This window comes from Planococcus citri, chromosome 5 (genome assembly GCF_950023065.1).
Source record: "Planococcus citri chromosome 5, ihPlaCitr1.1, whole genome shotgun sequence".
In the NCBI taxonomy this organism is placed as follows: domain Eukaryota; kingdom Metazoa; phylum Arthropoda; class Insecta; order Hemiptera; family Pseudococcidae; genus Planococcus; species Planococcus citri.
Genome location: NC_088681.1, coordinates 11,498,274 through 11,521,340, shown reverse-complemented (window position 1 = coordinate 11,521,340; position 23,067 = coordinate 11,498,274). Strand labels below are relative to the sequence as shown.

The 23,067-nt window shown below is 35.5% G+C and overlaps 2 protein-coding genes across 2 annotated transcripts in view; one reads left to right on the top strand and one right to left on the bottom strand.

The window, feature by feature from the left end:
- Ptpmeg2 (Protein tyrosine phosphatase Meg2) overlaps positions 1-13,122 on the top strand; it is a 57,534-nt gene extending 44,412 nt beyond the window's left edge. The window contains exons 6-12 of the mRNA XM_065367018.1: positions 2,636-2,824; positions 2,905-3,019; positions 3,700-3,901; positions 4,022-4,182; positions 4,337-4,569; positions 4,665-4,872; positions 10,843-13,122. Of these exons, the coding sequence (XP_065223090.1) occupies positions 2,636-2,824; positions 2,905-3,019; positions 3,700-3,901; positions 4,022-4,182; positions 4,337-4,569; positions 4,665-4,872; positions 10,843-11,075 (1,341 nt within the window). The 3' untranslated portion in view covers positions 11,076-13,122. The remainder of the gene's footprint in view (positions 1-2,635; positions 2,825-2,904; positions 3,020-3,699; positions 3,902-4,021; positions 4,183-4,336; positions 4,570-4,664; positions 4,873-10,842) is intronic.
- A 1,791-nt stretch (positions 13,123-14,913) lies between these two features.
- LOC135848497 (STAM-binding protein-like A) lies at positions 14,914-22,929 on the bottom strand. Its single transcript, XM_065368410.1, has 9 exons — positions 22,611-22,929; positions 22,434-22,532; positions 22,206-22,356; positions 21,893-22,125; positions 21,628-21,814; positions 21,403-21,540; positions 21,192-21,304; positions 15,579-15,681; positions 14,914-15,489 (listed from the first exon to the last, which is right to left on the bottom strand). The coding sequence occupies exons 1-9, from the start codon at positions 22,724-22,726 to the stop codon at positions 15,427-15,429; spliced, it is 1,203 nt and encodes a 400-aa protein (XP_065224482.1). The 5' UTR covers positions 22,727-22,929; the 3' UTR covers positions 14,914-15,426.
- Positions 22,930-23,067: the final 138 nt, after the last annotated feature.

Genomic DNA, 23,067 nt, shown 5'->3' with positions numbered 1-23,067 from the left:
TAAAAAATAATTTTTCATACATTCAAAATTGTAAATAATAATAAAAAAAAAAGACTAAGGCCCCTTTTCCAAGAAACCCCTCAATTTCTAGCCCTGAAAACCCCCGGAATAGCCCTGAACACTTCATTCAAGCCCTGGACACTGAGCCCTGAAATCCACCCAAAGTTTCCTGGGCCCCAATCCAAGCCCAAGACCTAATAAATTTTTGATTGAAAGCCCAAGCTCCGAAACCCAGAACCTGAAAAAAAATCGTTTGGGGGCTCAACCCCGAATGTCATAAATGTGAATAATTTTCTAATTACATACCTACTTATAATTTTATCTAACATGATTTCATTTTTTATCATTACGTAATGTTCCATTGTGGCGGCGAAACGATCGCTTTTTCAAAAATGACCTTTTTTCGGCGGCGGCGAAACGTCCGCGGCGAAATGTCCGCGGCGAAACGTCCGCGGCGAAACGTCCGCGGCGAAACAAACAGTTCCCATTGAAGTGGTGTTCTTATTGGTGGAACCACCAGCAGAACCAGCAAAACATCAAAGGAGAATCAAAAAGAACAACCAGAACCATTTGAGTAAGAAAAAAATTGAGAACCATTTTGGAAGAACAATGTGAAAGGTACCTTTTGGAACCAAAATAAAACTGTTTCAAAGCCACAACTGGGAACCTTTTGAGAACCAAAACCAGAACCACTTATTTTCAAAGGTTCTGAAAACCACAACCATCACAACCAATTCAAATCCAAACGGTTTTCAACACTGAATTGTCTGAAAAACTCAAAAACTAAGCACTCTAGAAAAAAACTAACGACATTGCGTCGATTGGAAATTTAATTGTCTACAACTTTGCTATCATGAAATTTTTTTTGGACGCTTCCTTTCGCCTCCACATCAACTTTCAGGGTTATAACTCAAAATGTTTTCCAAACATTGAAATATTTCCTCTTTAAGATTTTATTTTTTAAAGTGTTCTTGTGCTAAATGAAGGTAGGATACCAGATATTTAAAATGAGGTGCTATTCATTCCTCACAATTAATTATAAGTTGATAAAAATAATGAATTAAGTTTTTAAAAAAAAGAAAATCACTCTCCTGTAAAATTTCACTTTTTTGAGATGTGACCTTATTACTCCCGAGGTGCGATTTGAGTTGCATATGAGTAGGAATATGTACAATAAAAGCTACACGTACATAAGCTAACAGCACTCCCCCCACCCCAAATGGAGTAAGCCCATTTAACGAAAAAAAATAATCCAAAAAAAATCCAAAAATTAATGAAAAAATTGAGAAAAAAAAATAAAATGAAATAACTTATTTACCTTACCAATTATAAAACACCAGTAAGTACAAAAAAATACAACGAATCAATATTACGTAAGTACACAGGTACATACAGAGTGTACGGAGTACAACTTTCTTTTTACAATATCACAACCATCGATATAAACGTAAATTATTCATTAACTGGTAAATAGACTAAATTCTGAACAGAACTATAATTAACAGAATCATCAGAACGTCTGACACAGACTTAACATTACAAACGACCCCTTCAGAATCAGGATAAACCTTAACAATAAGACCCAATGGCCAATTCAAACAACTGCTACCTTCCTTTGATAAAAGTACAACATCGTCAACTTTCAAATTAAGGAGTTTGCTTTTCCATTTATTACGAGTCCGAAGATCATTCAAATAATACTTTCTCCAAATATGAGAAAAAGATTTGATAATGCGCCTCCAAAGAAAATAGCCCTCCTTCACTTTCACAGTGGAATTTTCAATAGAAGGCAATTCCAGCAAAGAACGTCCAACCATAAAATGCCCAGGTGTGATTGGTTCGACGAATTCGTTAGATTTACAATAGGAAATAGGGGGGCTATTCAAAATAGCTTCCACTTTTGACAAAATAGTAAAAAGCTCCATCAGATTCAAAGTTTGAGAGCCAATGTCTTTCAACAAACGAGATTTCACAGCTTTCTCTGCGTACTCCCATAATCCACCTTGGTGGGGAGTTCTAGGAGCGATAGTTTTCCAACAAATAGAATGCTCTGAGCAAAAACGATCCAATCGAGTAGCATTCAAAATATTACGAGCGCCAATAAAGTTGGTCGCATTGTCTGAGTAGATAGTGTGAGGATAATACCACCTTTGACCTTTCCTTCGCAGAAATCTCAATAATTTTAGTCGCTCTGTTTGATACAAAAATTTTCGAAGGAGTAGGGTCGATATTAATCCATCTCAAAGTCACTTGACTATCGGAAAAGTAATATAAATCACTAATTTTCAAATCAGAACTGATTTGATGCATCAATTTGGCCAACAATTCTGCAGCAAGCCAATATTCACTACGAATTATAGATATGTGAAACTTCCCCGTGGAAGTATTTAAAGTGAATGATTTTAGAAAATCATGATCTCGAGGTAATAGCTTTTGAAATTTACAATCAGTACTTAAAGTTTGTGAGTTTTGAAAATGGCCACAACAACAAATTATACCATTACTATCTAGAGAGCCCCCCCCCCCCAATTATGCAGAGAAAAAAATAGTCACAAAAATTGAGATACATTTTGCCCATGTGAATGTGCAATAATATCAGCTATCAGCTAACGATTATTTTATTTTTATTTTACAGTTGGCACTACACATTCCGCGAGAATCTCTTCCGGTTCATCTTGGCGGTACGTTGGAGGTGGCTCATGAGGAATGGTTGTTACATTGTTTTAAAACGGTAGCGAATAAGAAAAATGAAGAAAATGGTATGGAAACGGCACCGGCTCCAGCTACCAATGGAAACGCATTCGAGACGGAAATAAACGCTAAGGTGATTCATTTTTAAGTTCTCTTTTCAAAATATTCAACTATTCGAACGAGTACTTACAAAATGTGTGTTTTTTCTTTCAGTGTACGGAGCCCCTCAGTGATCATCCGCATTTGATAGAAAACGAAGGAGAAGAGCAGCGTAAAACGGGAAACAAACATTCTCAAGGATGGCAGTGCTCTTCGTCAAACCTAGAGGGTAAGTGCGATTATATTTTAAATATCTGTTCTGATCAAATTTCGATCCAAGATCCAGCTACAATTCATACTTTGAAGCGACATTTTTCCAAAATTCTAATTAATTCATTTTGATTGGTCGCATGACACCTTTTTCAAAATTCCTCAAAATTGAGTCACTTAACATGTTTTCCAAAAATCCAAAAAATCGTGAATCATGACTCAATTTTTGGCTCAAAATCTTTCAAATTTATTCAAAAATCATTTTCGTTGATATATTTGAATTTCGCACAAAATTTTAACCCATTTTGATTGGTCACATGACATTTTTTTCAAAAATCCTAAAAATCATAAACCAATTTTCAGCTTGAAATTTCTTTATTGAAATATTGATTTTTTCGCGAAATTCCAACTCACAAGATCATTTTTGAATAATTAATTCTCCAACAATTCATTTGCCCTTCTCGCTTTTAAATGTCGTATCATCGCTGGCCCTTCTCACTTTATCTCCCCCACCACCAATTGATCCAGGGGATTGTTATTTTGGGTGGTATTTTTTGATTATTTTTTCATTGAATTTGAATTTTGGACCATCGTTGACCCATTTCCTGATCAATTTTCAAACTTTAACACTTCTTGTAATGATCTGCATCGAGATCTAGGCAACTAATACGATAATTCCTAATTTGCTTTTTCTTACAGGGGAAACGTCACCACAGCCAGCAGCTCTATCATCGGCCTCGAGCGGATTCTCGGACGACGATAGTCTGCACTGTGATTCTAGTCAAGGTTTAAATATCGAACAATTTATCGAAACGGTAATCGAAAACGGAAGGAATGGTTTGACAAACGAGTACCTAGAAATTAAGTCCCGGCCTCCGGATGGCACCTTCAACGATGCCAGGTAAGACGACAGTGAAAATTCAGCCCTCTTTACCTGGCTCACACCGTCAGTTGCAGTCTTGCAGTCTTTTGGTAATGGGTAACTAATTTTTCATTCTTTGATCGGTTTATTTTTACACAGGCAACGTTCCAATCAGTCAAAGAATCGTTATACCGATGTGCTGTGCTATGATCATTCGAGAGTTATTTTATCGCAAATCGGAGACGATATTTCGTCGACTTACATAAACGCTAATTTCGTCGACGGTTATAAACAGAAAAATGCATTTATATCGACTCAAGGTAGGTTACAACGATGACGGTACCATCTGCTTTCATCGTAATATTCGTGGCCGTTGCGAATGAATTTTTTAATTTCTCAAGCGAGCGTATCGATTTTACGAGATAATTTTCTCATCTAGCGTTTGTTTTTTTTTTTATTTTCTGTTTTCGGCAGGACCATTGCCAAAAACATGCGCTGATTTTTGGCGTATGGTGTGGGAGCAACATGTTTTAGTTATTGTAATGACGACCAGAGTTTTAGAAAGAGGGCGTGTCAAATGTGCTCAATATTGGCCCGAAGAAGATATCAGCGAAGAACTGATTTTTGCTCAGTTTAGAATTACCAACGATTCGGTGGAGAAATTCAACGATTATACCATCACTGGACTACAGATTACTAATTTGGAGGTAAAAAGTGGTTTGATTTTGTACCTTTTGTCCCTTTCCGAAGACTGGAAAAATGGTGTGTTAATGAGTATTTTTTTTTTTTTTTTTGCTTACAGACGGAAGAAACGAGAGAAGTGACGCATTATCTGTTTACATCATGGCCCGACTACGGTGTACCGCAGAGAGCGGTGGCGATGTTGGATTTTCTGAATAAAGTACGACAAGGACAAGCTGACATGTTGAAAGATTTGGGAGATAAATGGGCAGGACATCCGAGAGGGCCTCCGATCGTTGTACATTGTTCGGCTGGTATCGGAAGAACTGGTAAGTTTGAATGGATTTGTGTACTTTGTAGTTGTAGGATTAGTGGGAGTAGGATTAGATGAGGGATGGAATTGGGAAATTTGTTGAGCTGGATGGTGCAAAAAAAATAAATTTAGATTGAGACGCTAAATTTTGAAATCGAATTCTGAAATTGGATTGCCAAAAATTCATCCATAAACCTTGATTTTTGCCAAAAAAAATTCAAAAATGCTCACTTTCTAAAAAATTGTTGTAATTTTTGCAAATCAGAAAATTTTACTTTTTTTTAATAGTTGTCCAAAAATCTCTCTTTTTAGCGAAAAATTGCCCAGAAATCCATCCTTTCTTCTACAGTGGCCAAAGTCTCGCTTTTTGTCCAAAAATTGGCTTTTTTGCCAAAAATTAAAAAATTCTCATTTTTGAAAAAATCTTTAAAAATTGTCGTTTTTTGCAGAAAATTCCAAAAAGTTACACTTTTTTCCAAGAATTGTCCAAAAGTTTCTCTCTTTGTGAGAAATTAGCCAAAAGCCATTACTTTTGCTGAAATCGCCAAAGTATCGATTTTTACCCAAAATTTCTTCCAAGAAAGTTTGCCAAAATATGTTTTTTTTTTCAGAAATTGCAAAAGTTCTCGCTTTTTGAAAAACTGCTGCAAATTGTCGTGTTTTTTTTTTTGCCAATCAGAAGCTCCACTTATTTTCAGAAGTTGTCCAAAAATCTCTCTTTTTAGTGAGAAATTGACCAAATAACCCGTCCTACTAAAATGGCCAAAGTCTCACTTTTTGCCCAAAAATTGTAGAAATTCTCACTTTGCAAAGATTTCTTGAAATTGTCGTTTTTTGCCGAAAATACTTATTGTTAAAATCACACTTTTTTCCAAGAATTGTCCAAAAGTTTTTTCCTTTTTGCCAGAAATTGCCAATGTTTTGCTTTTTGCCAAAAAATTCGCTTGTTTACCAAAAGTTGCAAAAATTTCCACTTTTTCAAAAAATTTTAAAACTTGTTTTTGCAGAAAATTTTGCTTTTTTCCCAAAATTATTGAAAAAAGTTGCTTCTGAGCCAGAAATTGCCAAAAAGCCCTTCTTTATGCTAAAAATGTCAAATGTATCGTTTTTTCCAAAAAAGTGTTGGTTTTTCCAAAAGTTGTCGTTTTTGCAGAAAATTCCAAAAAGTTCCATTTTTTGTCAAAAATTGTCCAAAAGTTTGCTTTTTTTAGTCAAAAATTGCCAAAGGTTCACTTTTTGCCAAAAGTTGCAAAAATTTCGACTCTTTGAAAAAAAAATTCTTAAAATTGTTGTTTTTTCTGGTCTTTTTTTTTGCAAATACTTACTTAAAATATAATTTCAAAATGTTTCACTTTTTTCAAAAATTGTCCAAAAGTCTCCCTTTTTGTCAAAAATTGCCAAAAGTTGCAAAAGTTTTCTCTTTTTCAAAAAAAAAATCTTAAAATTATTGTTTTTTGGGTCTTGTTTTTTTTAGCAAAATGTTTCACTTTTTTAAAAAATTGTTCAGTTACTGCTTTTCTCAGGGTCATATTTATCAGTAGAGTGACTCTCAGGAACTTTGCAATCTTTCCACATACTTTCACCAACATCTACTTCTCCCTGGTATGATATCGTGTTTCCCAGGTATTTGAAAATTATTGACCTGTTCAATGATTTTTTGGTTTATTACAATCTTGCTTCTTACTGGTTCCTTTCCTTTGAAGGTCATTGTTTTTGTTTTCTCTGATGATATTCTCATATCATACTTTTCGGATGTCTTTGTTAGATTGTACATTGATCTCTGTAGGTCATCTTCTGTTTTGGCTAGTACTGCTTGATCATCTGCAAATAGTACTGTTGTCGACATTTTCTGCTATTTGTCTGTTTTGATTCCTTTCGGCTTCGTTTTCTGCCATTCTTTTACCATGTGATCCATGTGCATGTTGAATAATAAAACTCAAGATAGTGGGCATCCATGGCCAACTCCTCTATTTATTTCTGCTTGTTCTGAGAGTTTATTTCCAATTTGTACTCTCATTCTAGTGTTTTTATATATGCTGTTTATTACCTTTTGCATCTTATAATTATGTAATCTCTTCATATTTTAGGACTTCAAAAAGTTTTTTTCTATTGACGGTATCATATGCTTTTTCCAGGTCTATAAAGCACATGTGTGTTTCTAGGTTGTATTCAATCCCTTTTTCCATCAGTAGTTTTACTGTAAAACTTGTGTCAGTGCATGATCTTCCTTTTCTAAATCCGTTTTGACTTTCTGACATCTTTTCTTCTGCATGCTCTGCCAGTTGTTATGCCAGTATTTTCTCATATATCTTGTAGCCACTAGCCTGTGTTGAGTAGACTTATTCCTCGGTATTTTTTCAGGTTTGACATTTCGCCTTTCTTAAACGGTGATATTACAATCGCTGTTTTGAATTCTTCAGGTACCTTTTCTTCTTGGTACATCATATTTAGAAATTCCAGCAGTCTTGTTTTAAATTCACCACTTGTGTATTTGTACAATTCCGTTGGTATGCTATCTTCTCCTGGAGCTTTTGCATTTTTTGCTGTTTTTAATGCTTCTTGAAGCTCTTTAAATGATATTCTGTCTTCTGTTTCTCCGATTTCATCTTCCATTTTTGTATCTTGTGCATTTTCATCCCTCCAGAGTTCTTCGAAATATTCCTTTGCATCATCTGTTTTTATTTTTGGCAATCCCACTTTTTCATTAAAATTTGTGTCAATTCTCCTTATGATCTTATACACCTTTGGCTGTAACTAGTATGCGTCACGCTGCAGGAATGTGATTACATTTTCCCAGCTCTCTCACTGTAATTTCCTATACTTCCTCTTGACTTTTGCCAACTGTTTTCATTATTCTTCACCTTCAACTTCACTTTTTGAGCTCATGAATTTTCTAAATGCCTATCTTTTCTGTTGTACGAGTTCTTGGATTTTGTTGTCCCAATTCTTTATTTGCTTTGCCCCAATTCTGCATGGAACCATTCCTAAGCTTTCTTTTACCGCTTTTGTCACAATGGATTTGATATTTTTCCATTCTTCTTCTATGTCCCAGCTTTTTGGGATCTCTTCACTTATGATGTTCATCCGTCTTTGGTACAGCCATTGATTGGTTAGGTCATCCAGGGCTCTTGTGTTGATTTTCTTTTCATTTTTCCTGACTGGTATTCTTGTTGTTTCCGTTCTCATTATTCCTTGAACAAAATTATGGTCAGTGCCTATTTCTAAACCTCTGTATGTTCTTAAATCCAATAATTTCTTTGCGGCATTTTTGTTGGCTTTAAAGTGGTAGATGGTTGAGCTTTGTCCTCTTGTATTGCTCCATGTCATCTTGTGATCTTTTTTGTGTTGATAGAATATATTCATGATTCTTGGTCCATTCAAAGCGCAAAAATCCATCAGTCTATTCCCATTTATATTCATTCCTTCTGTTCCATACATGCCAGTTACTGTCTTTACATGCTTATCTCTTACCTGAGCATTCAAGTCACCCGCTATTATCAATCTATCCTCTGGGTTTACTGCTTGTACTGTCCTCTGTAGTTGCTGGTAGAACTCTTTGCTTTGTTCCTCTCTTCCCTCTTCTGGTGCATAGGTATACTCTGATTATTGTAAGAAAGTCTTTTTTCAATCTCATCCTTGCTGATACAATTCTTTCATGCCATATGTTGTGTATGAGTCAATGTTTTTGCGGTGTTTATTATGTATGTGTAACATCACTCCACCTGCAGCTCTGGTTTTCTATCAACTCCACCGTAGATATGATGTAATTTCCAGATTTGATTGGTCCACTTATATTATAATTTTGAAAATTGTTCGAAAGTCTCGATTTTTAGCCAGAAATTGCCAATATTAATTTCCTTTTGCTAAAATTGCCAAACTCTAGTTTTTGCCTGAATTCATTTTTGTCGGAGATTTAAAAAATTTTCATATTTTTAAAAACTGCTAAAAATTGTCAATTTTTTTTCAAAAAAATTTTTTCATTTTTTTAAAAACTGCTAAAAGTTATAAGAGTTTTGAAACTAATACAGCCACTCATTGTTTGTTTTAAAAAACTTTATTAACGGGTATTAGGCCGGATTACAAAAATAAATTTTGCTAATATTTCGCAAGAATTACATCTAGCTTCTTCAGAGCAGTGTTCACCACTGAGGGTTCCTTCTTGATTGAGATCTAGTTATAGGTCCAAGTTGGGTGTGCTCTCTCTCCTGATTGGTCCCAGCACTAAGGGTGTGGCCTGTCACAAGGGTGTGGCTTCTTCCCTCATTGTGTTGGGTGTGGTCCTCTGAGTGAGAGTCTAGGGTGTTGTCCTGTCTTTGTCCCATTTCCTGGGTGTGTCCTTAATTGAGGTTTTCTTCCCAATTTTCAGCCTGGTGGCTTTTTGAGATTTGTCTTTTTTGGAGTATAGGCTTCCATGCTCTTGGTAGGGTGAAACCATCTTCTCTGTTGAAATTGTTGCCATGCTTGTAGATTTTGATGCTTTCTCTCACCATTTGGCCAGTCCACCTTGTTTCTCTTGACAATACTTTGGCTTTGGTGAAGTCCACTGTCTTTTGGAATTCTGCTTAATGTTCAGCCACAGCTGACTTCTTCACCCTGGCATGTCTTGTGTCACTTTCATGTTCCTTTATCCTTGTTTTTATCTGTCTTCCAGTTTGTCCAACATAGTGTTTTCCACATCCACAGGTTATTCTGTATACTCCTTCTGTTTCCAAGGGGACTTTGTCCTTTGTTGAGGGGATTGTATCTTTGATGGTTTTGAGAGGTTTGAACACTGGTTTTATGTTATGTTTCCTGAGCAGCTTTCCAATCCTATCTGTGGTGTTTTGGACATATGGCATTATCACAATCTTTTCTTTTTCTTCAGGTTCCTCCTTAGGTACTCTTTCTTCCCCAGTTTGTCTGATTATTGATTTGATCAGCTGTTTGTTGTGTCCGTTTAGTTGTTTTTTTGCAAAAATATTTCAAAAATTGTCCTAAAGTCTCGGTTTTTATCAAAAATTTCAAAATTGTGTTTTTTTGTCCGAAGTTGAAAAATACTTCACCTTATCAAAAATCGCTAAAATTTGTTGTTTTTTTGAAGCAGAAATTGAAAAAAATGTTCAATTTTTTAAAAACTGCTAAAAAATGTTTTTTTGCAAAAATATTTCAAAAAGTCACACTTTTTTCAAAAATTGCCCAAAAGCCTTGCTTTTTTGTAATAAGTTGAAAAATTATATACCTACCTCATTGAAATAGCTAAAAATTATCGTTTTTTTTTTTTGCAACAAAAAAAACATACCAATCAGTCACTTTTTTCCCAAAAATTTTCCAAATGTCTCGTTTTTTGGCAAAAATTCTCAAAGTCTCGCTTTTTGCCAAAAATTGCCTTGTTGTCACTTTTTTGTTTGCTCCAGTTTTAAGAGTTTTGAAACTAATACGGCCACTCATTGTTTGTTTTAAAAAACTTTATTAACGGGTATTAGGCCGGATTACAAAAATAAATTTGCTAATATTTCGCAAGAATTACATCTAGCTTCTTCAGAGCAGTGTTCACCACTGAGGGTTCCTATTGTTTTGAACCTCCAAATTCCAATTGTTACTGGAAGCTCGATTAAACGTTCCATTTGTGTACGTAATATTCATTGTGTTTTCTCGCCACTCCCTTCCCCCCGTCTTCCTCACGACTGGTGAAAGGATCGATCTATTTTTTCCTTATTTTACTCTCGTATCTTCGAACACTAAGAAGTATAGGTCGAATGTATTTTCATAACAGTGAGCTGTATTTTAATGTCATGCATTTTCATTTCCGTTTACCTTGCTCTTTGATCTGTTGACTCAGCCTCGATCTCGACGAGACATCATCGATGTAGTGTTCTTTATTATTTATATTTTTATCTTCTTTATGCAGCACCTTTCGCGTGCATTTTTCTCCTATTCATATTATAATGGTATTAATTCTATTAATAATCAGATTTCTAACCTGGTTTTTTTCGCATTATTCACACAGGTACATTTTGCACATTGGACATATGCATCAGTCGTCTCGAAGACGTAGGCCTGATCGACATTCGCAACACAGTGGAGAAGATCCGTTCGCAGCGAGCGTTTTCCATCCAGATGCCGGAACAGTACATATTCTGTCATTTGGCCCTGATCGAGTACGCGTTTCATAAAAAGCTCATCTCGACTTTACCGGATCTATCATCGTTCGATATGTCACACAGCGACGATTCCGATTGATATTTACCTTGGTGACGAGAAGGTCACCACCATTGATACGAGAAAATTTAAAACTTCTTTTATAAAATGGTAGAGCCTTTTTGCGGTTGGGTTTTTTTCTTTCTAGATTGCGTTCGTTTGTGGGTTTATAGCGTCTCTTTCTTCTGTAATTTTTATTTCTCTTTTTGTACTGTTCGATTGTGTATTTTTTTCTTTTTGTTTCAGCGAAGATAGTTCCTATAGTTTGTGTATACGTATAGTCGAATACCTACTTAATGAAGGAAAGTCTAATTAGCCTGTGAGAAATTTTTATTAAAAGGTGTAGGTTGTTGTGTTGGTGCGATGATTAGAGAGTGCAAAGTGACGTTGTTTTTTTCTCTTCTTCTTCTTCTTATAGATGTGTAGTTTACCCCTCGTCGTCATCGTCGTCTCCTTTTATTATTTTTTTTTCTATTTATTGATTTTATTTATTACATTTTTTTTTTAAATTAAGAAAACGATTCATCACAAAAGAGAACGCAATATGTGAGGTTGCGTTGTGGAAATTAATTTTTTGCCAGCGGACTGTAAAAGGAACTTGTACGGTTGTGTAGGATGGGTTTTGTTGTCTCGTATCTGGAAAACGAGTCAATTTTTTTGGATTTTATTTTTCAGTTTTAAAAATACGTTTTTGAACATGTAGAAAACGCTACGTGTGTCGTTTTACCAAAGTTTTAATTTTTATGTATTTTTTTTTTTTTTTTTTTAACGAACTGTGTTAGTTTTATTAGTAAATTTTTTTTAAAGGGAGTTTTTCTGGCCTTTTTCTATCTATACAGCTTGTTTTTACCGGATGCCATTATTTTTTTTTATTGTTTTATACGTGTGACGTTTGTTTTTTATTTAATTTGAAAATGAATTTTATCGGATACGCGTTTTACTCTCTATCTGTCTCTGTTTCTCTCTATTTTGCAATTTTGAGTTTATAGTTTGGGTGGCATGGTTGGAATTTGTGGATGATTTGTTTTAATTTATAAACGTTTGGTCAATTACGTTTTTGTTGGAAGTGATAATTTCGAATAATTTTTTAATTTTTGGGTGAGAATGGGTCAAATTTTTATGTTTATGTGGCATAGAATCCCCCCCCCCCCCCCTTCATAATTTTTTAATCACGAAGCATCGCTGTATTTTTGAAATTTTATTTTTGTAATTTTTTAATCGAATTATTCTGAAATTGATCAATCGAGAAGGAGGAGGGCATGGAAAGCGAGCTCCAAAAAATCACAACATTCTGCTCTGAAAAATTAATCAATTACAAAAAAAAATTGGATAATTTAAAAAAAAGAAGAAAAAAATTGAGTGGGTATTTTTTGAAAAAAATTCAACGCCACCCTCGAATTATAAATTCATTGATCTCTCAGAACTGGTTTGAACCGTATTCTTCCATTTTAATCAAAAATATCGTTATTATTGTCGTGTATAAATAATTTGTATTTAAATATTAATCCAATTATCTCTTACGATTTTTTTTTTTTTTTCGTGTCTAGTGCAATATAATGAATGGAAAAAAAAATGTGTTTTAGCTTTACAAAGATGATGAGAAATTTTTTTTTTTTTTAGATGGTCAATATTTTTTAACCTGTGTACCTAATCGTGTAATGTACCTACGTAATATTGAATCATGTTTTATTTTCGTTCTTTCTTTCTTTTTCTCCCCCTCCCTCTCTTCTTGATGCTCTAAAAAGCATGATAGTATTAAGAGTGAGTATCGGTTTTTTTTTTTTTTTTTTGTACATAATAATTAAAGTGAAATATAAATGCTAAGTTTTTATTCTCTTTGTAATAAGACAACTACGTATTCTGTTACCCTTAAAAAGATTTTTTTTTTGATCGGTGTTCTTTTATTTATTTATTTATTTTTTTTTTTTGTATCATTAACTTCTTTTTTTTTTTTTTTTTGGATCGCATTTCTAAAATATGCTTTGTATTAATCGGTTGTAATTGTTTTATGTATTCGAGTGCCGAAATTATTTCTATTCAAAGTAATTATTTTAGTGATTACTTAATATACATTTTTTGTTTGAATGGAGCGATGTGTTCGTTTTGTGGAAGGAGAAGGGGGGGAAATGGGAGTTGATGATGTCGAATTCCGAGCCTCGTCCTCTCACGCCTCTGTTATCGAAAAATGGATATCTGAATTGAAATCTACGACATCGAAAACCTAACAATGGATATATCACACGCTTGTGTTGGTTAAATTTCGAATTCTCCCCTCCACCAGCCTCAACACCGCATTCCAATCGAAAAATGGATACAAAATTCGGAATCTACGACGTCGAAAACCTAACAAGGAGTATCGAACCTCCTAATATCCCATATTCTCCTAATGAAGTTGGTCTCTTTAAGCATCTTTTATACTCAAAAGTGGTCAAAATTGAAAATTTTCTGTAGTTTCAAAATTGAGCTTTTTGGCAAAATGAACGTCAATGAAGGTGTACGAATAGTCGATCATCACTAATTCTGCATCGCTGATCACGTCTAGCTCGTTTATTTCAATCGATCGAGCTTTCTTCTGACTGAAAGCTGAACTTTTATGAAAAAAAGCTTCATTTCGGAGGAAACTTTGAGCTTTTGGCAGAACTGAGAGCGGAAATGGATTCTCCGCCCTTCAAAACCCCCTTATTTGTACACTTCGTACAGCCTAAAAAGCTCTCTAAAGCTCACAAAATCAATTCAAAAGTTCTAGTATTAGGAGTATCGAACCTCCTAATATCCCATATTCTCCTAATGAAATTGGTCTATTTTAGCATCTTTTATGCTCAAAAGTGGACAAAATTGAAAAATTTCTGTTGTTTCAAAATTGAGCTTTTTGGCAAAATGAACGTCAATGAAGGTGTACGAATAGTCGATAATCACTAATTCTGCATCGCTGATCACGTCAAGCTCGTTTATTTCAGTCGATCAAGCTTTCTTCCAACTGAAAGCTCAACTTTTATGAAAAAAAGCTTCATTTCACAAGGAACTTTGAGCTTATTGGCAGGTTCAACAACGGAAACGGATTCTCCGCCCCTCAAAACCCCCACATTCGGCCACTTCGTACAAGCTAAAAGCTCGCAAAATTGATTCAAAAGTTCAAGTATTAGGAGTATCAAACCTCCTAATATCTCATATTCTCCTAATGAAATTGGTCTCATTTTGTATCAAATGTACTCGAAAATGATCAAAATTGGCCAATATGAACTTTTTCAAAATTGAGCTTTTCGGCAAAATGAAAGCTAAATAGAGTGTACGAATACTCGATTATCACTAATTAAGCATTGCTGATCACGTCAAGCTCATTGATTTCAAGCGTCGAAGCTTTTTTGTACCCAAAAGTTCAACTTTAATGAAAAAAAGTTTCATTTAACATGAAACTTTGAGCTTTTCGGAAGAACCAACACCGGAAACGGATTCTCCGTGTGTCAAAACCCCCCACTACGACGGATACGTACAGCCTAAAAAGCTCTCTAAAGCTCACAAAATTGATTCGAAAGTACAAGTATTAGGAGTATCGAACCTTCTAATATCCCATATTCTCCTAATGGAATTGGTCTCATTTTGTATCAAATATACTCGAAAATGATCAAAATTAGAAAATATGGACTTTTTCAAAATTGAGCTTTTTGGCAGAATGAAAGCTAAATAGGGTGTACGAATAGTCGATTATCACTAATTAAGCATCGCTGATCACGTCAAGATCATTTATTTCAAGCATCGAAGATTTTTTGTACTCGAAAGTTCAACTTTTTTGAAAAAAAGCTTCATCATTTAGGAAATTTTGAACTGTATGGTAGAACCAAAGTCAGAAATGGATTCCCCGTGTTGGATAAAAAATATCTACTTGTACAAAAGAAAAAATATATTGTTAAATATTACATGAATTATTAAATAATCCGGCAAAGTTGACTGAATCGTATATAATAAACAGTAAACACTCGTACCAAACTTTGTATCCTATTATTATCTCGTACATTTCGCTGGAACATTCCTTCCCAACAATAAAATCCACGTCAAGAGTATAAAATTCCATTCCAGCAACAACGCGAAAGTAAATCAAAAGTTCCAACTCAACGGAACTAGATAGTCAATACCGACGAAAAGTTCAAATTCGACGGTACATTCGTCGCAGCAATTTGAAACGGGCTAATACGAATAATTCATATTTACAAATTCTCCATCGCTCTTCGAAGTGATACATATTTAGTAAAATTAAGTTATTATTGGGTATGTATTTTGCAAACGTGTATCTCAAAATAAACGGAAAATTAATTGACGATGACGAAAAATGGTAACGTGAATCAAAACAAAAGTGCTGGTTCAGACGCGCAAAAATTCCACTTCATCGCGTACGTATTCATCTTCTAAAATCTACAACTTCGACAGCCAGTGTGTCATCTTTTTCACAATGCTCGGCATCCTGAAGGGTAATGAATAACGATTAAAAATACATATGTACTAATAATATTAAACGAGCGTATACGCGGTTTAAATTTCGAAGATTCTCACTTGAAATAAAGGTTGATCCGAGACGTGAGGATGGAAGCCTTTCTGTCTACAGTTTCCGATGAAATCCAAACCGTAGTCCGGTGTTAGGCGGAAAAAACGTATTCTGTAATCGAGAACAATTTCAGATTTAATTATTTACTACAGGATTTTTAAAATACGAAGTACATTAACTTCCAAAATAACTTGGGCAGCTCATTAAATCATAATTAGAGTCAATCATTATATATTCTCGCCCCACAAGGGCACAGGTTGTTGTTGCTAGGGGTAGGCTCTAGGTAGTAGCTCGGATCATCAAGAGGAGCCAGTCCCCCAGGACAGATGAAAAGGCGAAGACAACACCAGGGGTATTCTGTGCATCCACGTCGTGTGGGGTGGTAGCATGTTGCTGGTAAATATGGATTACAAACAAGAATGCATAAGAGCTGCAGAACACTGACAACTCACTCGTTCCACCCCCAGGGAAGCGCAAGAGCTTCAGAGTGAGAAGGCAAATACCAGCGCCTAAAAACTGCAGGTAAATTTGGCTAAGGGAATAAACCCCAACAGAAAATCATGGTGGAAGGCAATGGGAAACTAACACCATTACATTTCCCTAGAATTATATAGACATCAATTTAGCAATGGCCCCAAGCCTCCATCAGGCTGATCCTCATCCGCCAAGGCAGCCGGATAGGGTGCTAAGAATACGCGGAGTTAAAACAAGGTGGAACAACATCAACGTCGCAACCTGGAATGTACGAACTTTGTATAAAATTGGACAACTTGCTAGTGTAATTAAAGAAGCCAGGAGATTGCAAATTGACGTGTTAGGAATAAGTGAGACCCAATGGACTGGAAATGGTAGATACCTGGTAGATGAAAATTATGAAATGATCTTCGCTGGGAAAGACACACAAACAAGGTGTGGGTATATTAATACATACCAGAATCAGCGATAAAATCAGTGCCATAATTCCAAAATCAGAGAGGATACTACTCGTGAGATTGGAGGTCAAGCTAAAACCAATGGTGATAATTCAAGTTTATGCGCCAACAGCGGAAAGCAGTACAGCGGAAATCAACAACTTCTACAATGACCTAGAAGAAGTGATGAAATGCTCGAAAAACAATGATGTTGTGTTTTTGATGGGAGACTTCAATGCCAAAGTTGGGAAGGATCATGGCATGATGGCAGCCAAGTCGCAGGGAGATACACGCTTGGAGAGCAGAATGAAAGAGGTGAAATGCTTGTAGAGTTTGCTGAAAGACACGAAATGGTGATAATTCAAGTTTATGCGCCAACAGCGGAAAGCAGTACAGCGGAAATCAACAACTTCTACAATGACCTAGAAGAAGTGATGAAATGCTCGAAAAACAATGATGTTGTGTTTTTGATGGGAGACTTCAATGCCAAAGTTGGGAAGGATCATGGCATGATGGCAGCCAAGTCGCAGGGAGATACACGCTTGGAGAGCAGAATGAAAGAGGTGAAATGCTTGTAGAGTTTGCTGAAAGACACGATCTAGTAATATGCAATACCTAGTTCAAGCAGCATGAAAGAAGATTATACACATGGGTCAGTCCTGGAGATCGAGTCAGAAACCAGATAGACTAAGGTGCACCGGGGCAAGTCAGAATGATTTTTCACAATTTCAACTTTGACCAGCTGTTACTCCCCTTCTAATGAACCAATATGGATCAAATTTATTATGTAGGTTCCCATAAGGGTTCTTAACCTATGGTGAAAATTTGAGCGCGATTGACACAGTAGCTTTCGCTCAGTGGAATAAAATATAAACTGTTCTGACTTCCCCCAATTGGGGGAAGTCAGAACAGGCTAAACTTTGCAGAGGCGTAGATCACAAACGGAGCGTCCTGGAAAAATTGCATAAATGCAAAATTGTAGAGAATTTAATTCTCTTTGAGATTACTCTCATCAGATTTTCACTAAGATGCACGGTTCGTCCGCTATATGCGAAAAACTAAGAAATAGAAAGTCTGTATTTTAGACCAAATTCAAAATAAGTTCAAAACAACAACAAAATACAATTGAACCAAAGACATCTAAAATGAAACTGAATTGCGAAAATTTTTATGCTGTGATGAAGTAGGGGTAGTACCCTCAAGTCACCTTTAGTGGCACTTCACCAGATATAAACCTCTAGGCGCTAGAGCAAGTTTTCTAACTTACCCCGAGTTCCAACTTCCCCCAGTGCACCTTATATACTTGTAAAAAGAAGATTTAGGAACACAGTGAAGAACTGTCACACATATCCTGGTGCTGACTGCAACTATGACCACAAACTACTGGCTGCAAAATGCCAGCTAGTCTTGAAGAGCCAGAAGAAGAGTAAAGAACGATACCAACAACTTGACATTGCAAAAATCAAATCAAAATAAGTTCAAAAGAAATTCCAAGAAGAACTGGAAAAGCAAAAGGAAGACAGGTTGGAAGAAGAACAAGGTATCAAGGAAAAGTGGCAAACATGGAAGTGAAAGGTTAAAACAGCAGCAGAAAAGTCTATTCCATTCAAAGGAAGAAGAAAACACAAACCATGGATGACTTAAGAGATACTGGATCTGATGGAAGAACGAAGACAAGCAAACAGACCAAGTAACGAATACACAGTGATAAATAATCAGATCATGGGAATGTGCAGAATGGCTAAAAACAAGTGGTATGAAGAGAAGTGCCAAGAAATAGAAGAGCTGGAGAAAAGGCACAACTCCAGAGAAATGCATACCAAAGTGAAGCAGATGATGGCCGCCAACAAGAAAAGGAGAAGTGGAATAGCATATATGCGAGGAAAAGACAGAAAGTACTGTGTTAACAATCAAGAAACTGAAGAGGTCTGGATCAGCTACATACAAGAATTGTATGGAGATGATACACGTCCGGCTCAAATTGCAGTTTCATCCACAGAAGAGGCACCACGAATTGAAATGTGGGAGCTGAGGAATGCTGTGAAGCGAGCCAGAAACCACAAAGCAGTGGGGGAAGATCTCATACCAGCAGACTTGATCAAACATTCAACACCAGAGTATGAAAAGGAGCTGCTGAAGATAATAAACAAAATATACGATGAAGGCACTCTACCTAAGGACTTCAAAGCAGTAAATTTTGTACCAATACCAAAAAAGAACAACTCGCAAAAATGCTCTGAATATAGAACCATCGCACTGATGAGCCACACACTGAAGCTACTACTCTCCATCATAAATGCCAGAATTGAAAAGAAGATAGATGAAAATCTAAGTGAAACACAATATGGCTTTGTAGCAAAAAAAGGGACGAGAGATGCAATTGCCCTGCTGAAAGTGATCATTCAAAGAGCACTGAATGCAAATAGGGAAATCATTGCTTGCTTTTTCAATTATGAGAAAGCATTGAAGGGCTAATGGTGAAAGTCACCTTAGTCAGAAGCAATTTTTGTACAAATCAATGAAAACGTTGTTGTCCTACTTCAATGGTAATGTAAAAACTTGATGGTCAAGTATTAAAAAAAAAACATCTTCAACTATCCCAGAATGCATTACAATATTCATTTTTCCCTTTAAAATTGATGAAATATGAAAAAAAAATGTTTGAAGTTGTGTGAACAAAAAAATGACTAAGGTGACTTTCACCATTAGCTCTTCATTTGATCGTGTCAACCATGAAAAGTTTAGCAAGAATAGAAGAGGAGCGGAAAGTTGTAGTTGAAGATTTCAAAAACAGAAAGTTTAAGTATTCAGCTCTTAAATACAAGAGAACAGTATTTTCATACTAGCAGTACAGGGGAAAATCCAAGGAAGATCGACGAGAGGGAGGGAACGATCGGAGCTGTCAACAACAAACTCACTGGCCAACTGTCCCTGTAAGACCCTGAAAGAAACTATATATCAGATAAGCTAGAAACCTGCTAATATACAGTATGACACAAAAGTAGTGTTCGGTTCGGTGGCTTTTATTTCTAAGTGGAAAGAGCTAGGCGAGACGAATGAAGTGGCGTTCAGTTAGGAAAAATAAGGGCTTTCAAAAGCGACTTTGAAAATTTCAGGTCCATGCACAGGGTGTCCACAAATTGTAAAACCGGTTTGGTTAGAAAATTCAAAATGGTCTTTATTGGCGCAATGTATTCCACACACTAAGGTGACAAAAATGTGATATGAATTTTTGAAACCGGTTCATTAATTTGCAACCTGTCAACAAAAAATACCCAAAAATTGTAGATAGACAAAAAAGCTTGAAACAAAAGTTGCAGAGTGTGAAAAATTACACAATTCTGTCAAATCACATTTTGAAACCTGTTCACTGGTTTGCATTTAGCAACCAGTTTTTGACAATCAACTAAAAATTGGAGATCGAGAAAAAAGCTTGAAACAAAAGTTGTGGAGTGTGAAAAATGACAGAATCCTGTTCAATCAGATTTTGAAACCGGTTCACTGGTTCGCATTTAGCAACCAGTCTTTGACAATCACCTAAAAATTGAAGATAAAGAAAAAAACTTGAAACAAAAGTTGTAGAGCGCGAAAAATTGAACTATTTTTGCTGATTGGATTTTGAAACCAGTTCACTAATTTGCAGTGAGTTATTGAAAATTTCCCAAAAATTACGGATATTGAAAAAAGCTCAAAACAAAGGTTGTAGAGTGTGAAAAATGACACAATTCTGTGTAATCACATTTTGAAACCGGTTCATTGGTTCGCATTTAGCAAGCATGTTTTTAACAAACACTTGAAAATTGGAGATAAGTAGAGAAAAAAATTGAAACAAAAGTTGTAAGATCAAATTTTGAAAATGGCTAATTTGCAACCAGGTAACTTTCGATGGCTTGCTGCGAATTAATGAACTGGTTTCAAAATCTGATTGGCGGAAATATGTAGTTCAATATTTCACACTCAACAACTTATGTTTCATTTTTTCTCTATCTTTAATTTTTAGGTGATTGTCAAAAACTGGTTGCTAAATGCGAACCAGTGAACCGGTTTCAAAATGTGATTAGACAGAATTGTGTAATTTTTCACGCTCTACAACTTTTGTTTCAAGCTTTTTTCTCTATCTACAATTTTTGGGTATTTTTTGTTAACTGGTTGCAAATTAATGAACCGGTTTCAAAAAATTCATATCACGTTTTTGTCACCTTAGTGTGTAGAATACATTGCGCCAATCAAAACCAGTTTGAATTTTTTGACCAAACCCGGTTTTACAATTTGTGGACACCCTGTGCATGGGCCTGAAATTCTCAAGGCTGCTTTTGAAAGCCCTTATTTTTCCCTACTCAACGCCGCTTCATTCATCTCGCAGTCTCTCGCTAGCTCTTTCCACTTAGAAATAAAAGCCACCGAACACTACTTTAGTGTCATACTGTAGATGGAAATATACGCTATCTCCTGTAAAGGAGTGCGACTACGACGATGACGATGATTACATATTCTCAAATCGAGATGATAAAATTCGATCAATTTGTTTAGAAGGAATGACTGAATTTATTTTCAAACGATCTCTTCGTGAGAAGACTCAAAACATCTACAAAGAATCAACCTCAACCAACGATAATCATTAGCAAGTTGTACGAAGAAATCCATAAAATAACGAAGCTGCTCAAATTTCTCAACAATACTCGAATTACATAAATTTGCATTCGCACTTACTCGTTATAACTCGGAGCACAAACAATAGCTATGGCTTCTGATAACATTAATTGGTAGGAATAATGCGTATGTAAATCGACACTAGATAAGAATGCTGTCTGACTAGGATGCGTCTAGAAAAAGGTGGAAAAAATCACGCATTAGATTACGTATCTTTACGCTCTGATTATTTCATTTCGCATCTCAAGACTCGAGTCGAGTGTATACTTACATGAATCCAACCTAGAGTTAGTAAATTATGTTCACTTTGGTAATTGAACAGATCTTCCTCGTTATCCGTATTACACGAGTCAGAAGTACCATATTGCTTCGGAATTAATAAATGAGTAACTATTAGCATATTGGATTTCTACGAAGAAAAGAACAGCTCGATTAGTACATAATTATATAAGGTATTCGTACGATCAAAATGAACTCGAAAGCTTCAAATTCGTACCATTCTTCCAGCCAGTATACCGCAAGTTTCGACATTATTGTTGGTATTCTTCTGGGCGAGGACTAAGAAAGTTTGCATCAATCTAGATGGAATCACAACTGTTTTCAAAAATGACGAATACACTTTATCGTCTTTGAAAGTATTCGATTGAGGTTTAGTACTTCGGTCTATTCCCGGTTTCTTGACACTGTAATTAATAAAATAATATAAATACTCCTCGAACTGATACATTTTAAATTTAAAAGGAATAGAAACGATAACGTACGTTGTACTAGTATTATTTTTTGGTGTAACTGGATCACTTTCGGGTAAATCGTATACTAAGAAGTCATCCGGTATATAAGGAACTTGCTTAATAGAGCTTTCTTTAACGTACAAATTATTAGCTCGAACTTTGGCCGAAGAACTAGACTCGGATAACTGCTGTAATTGTGATTCTTGAAACTTCTTCTGTAATAATTCTTCTTCTTCTTTACGTTTTCGCGCTTGTAATTCTTCCTACAAGTGGAAAATATGAATCATTATTTCAACAATGCACTCGAAATAACGTAGAGTAGAAATGAAGTGTTAGGGTTTACTTCGTATTCTTTGGCATATTGTTCTCGTAACTGAGCTTTTAACTTTTCAGCGATACCTAAAGCTTGTTGAAGCTGAGCATTGGTAGAATGGCGGAGTTGTTGAGATACTGTTTTGTACTCAGGATGGGCTTTGATCTTTTCTAAAAATAATCTAAAGGGGAATATAGGTAATTAAAAAAATTACAATTTGTCCAAGAGTGAAGAGGAGTAGAGTAAATGATTACTAACGTGATGAATCTCATATAGTAGAAAAAGGCATCTTCGTATTGTTTATTGTTCAAGCTTTCTTCTGCCATCTTAATTATCTGAGGACCTGATCTGAAGTATCTGTGGAACAGACATACGTGGATAATAGCACGAGTAAGATATGGCAAATATTCGAACTTCGAGTTAAACAAGACTTACCTTACGACCGGTCCATTTATTTGAATGTTACTCAAATCACTCCTCTCTGTTAGCTTTTTCAAACGTTCTTCGGGAAGCATAGATCGGAGATCTTTCTGTTTGTACGAAGTGCTCATGGTGGGATTGAAATATGACGCGGAATAGCTATCGAAATATTGGCAAAATGGGCAGAATTCATCGAATTATTAATTCAATTTAGAAATATTATCGAATTAAACGTTTCGAGTGACAAATTTAGCAAAAATACTTCTCATTTTTCATAAGATTTCGGAGTTATCAGCACTATATAGTGAATCATCGGAGTTGATAAAAAACATTTCGAACGGTTGGTTTTTGACTCATTGACGTGGAATCTGCGGTTTGCAGAAAGTAGGTTTCGCTGGATTTTTGCCTATTTTGTTGAATTTTACTTTTTTTAAAAAAATAATTATTAATTTTCCAGTTTCCTGATTTCCTC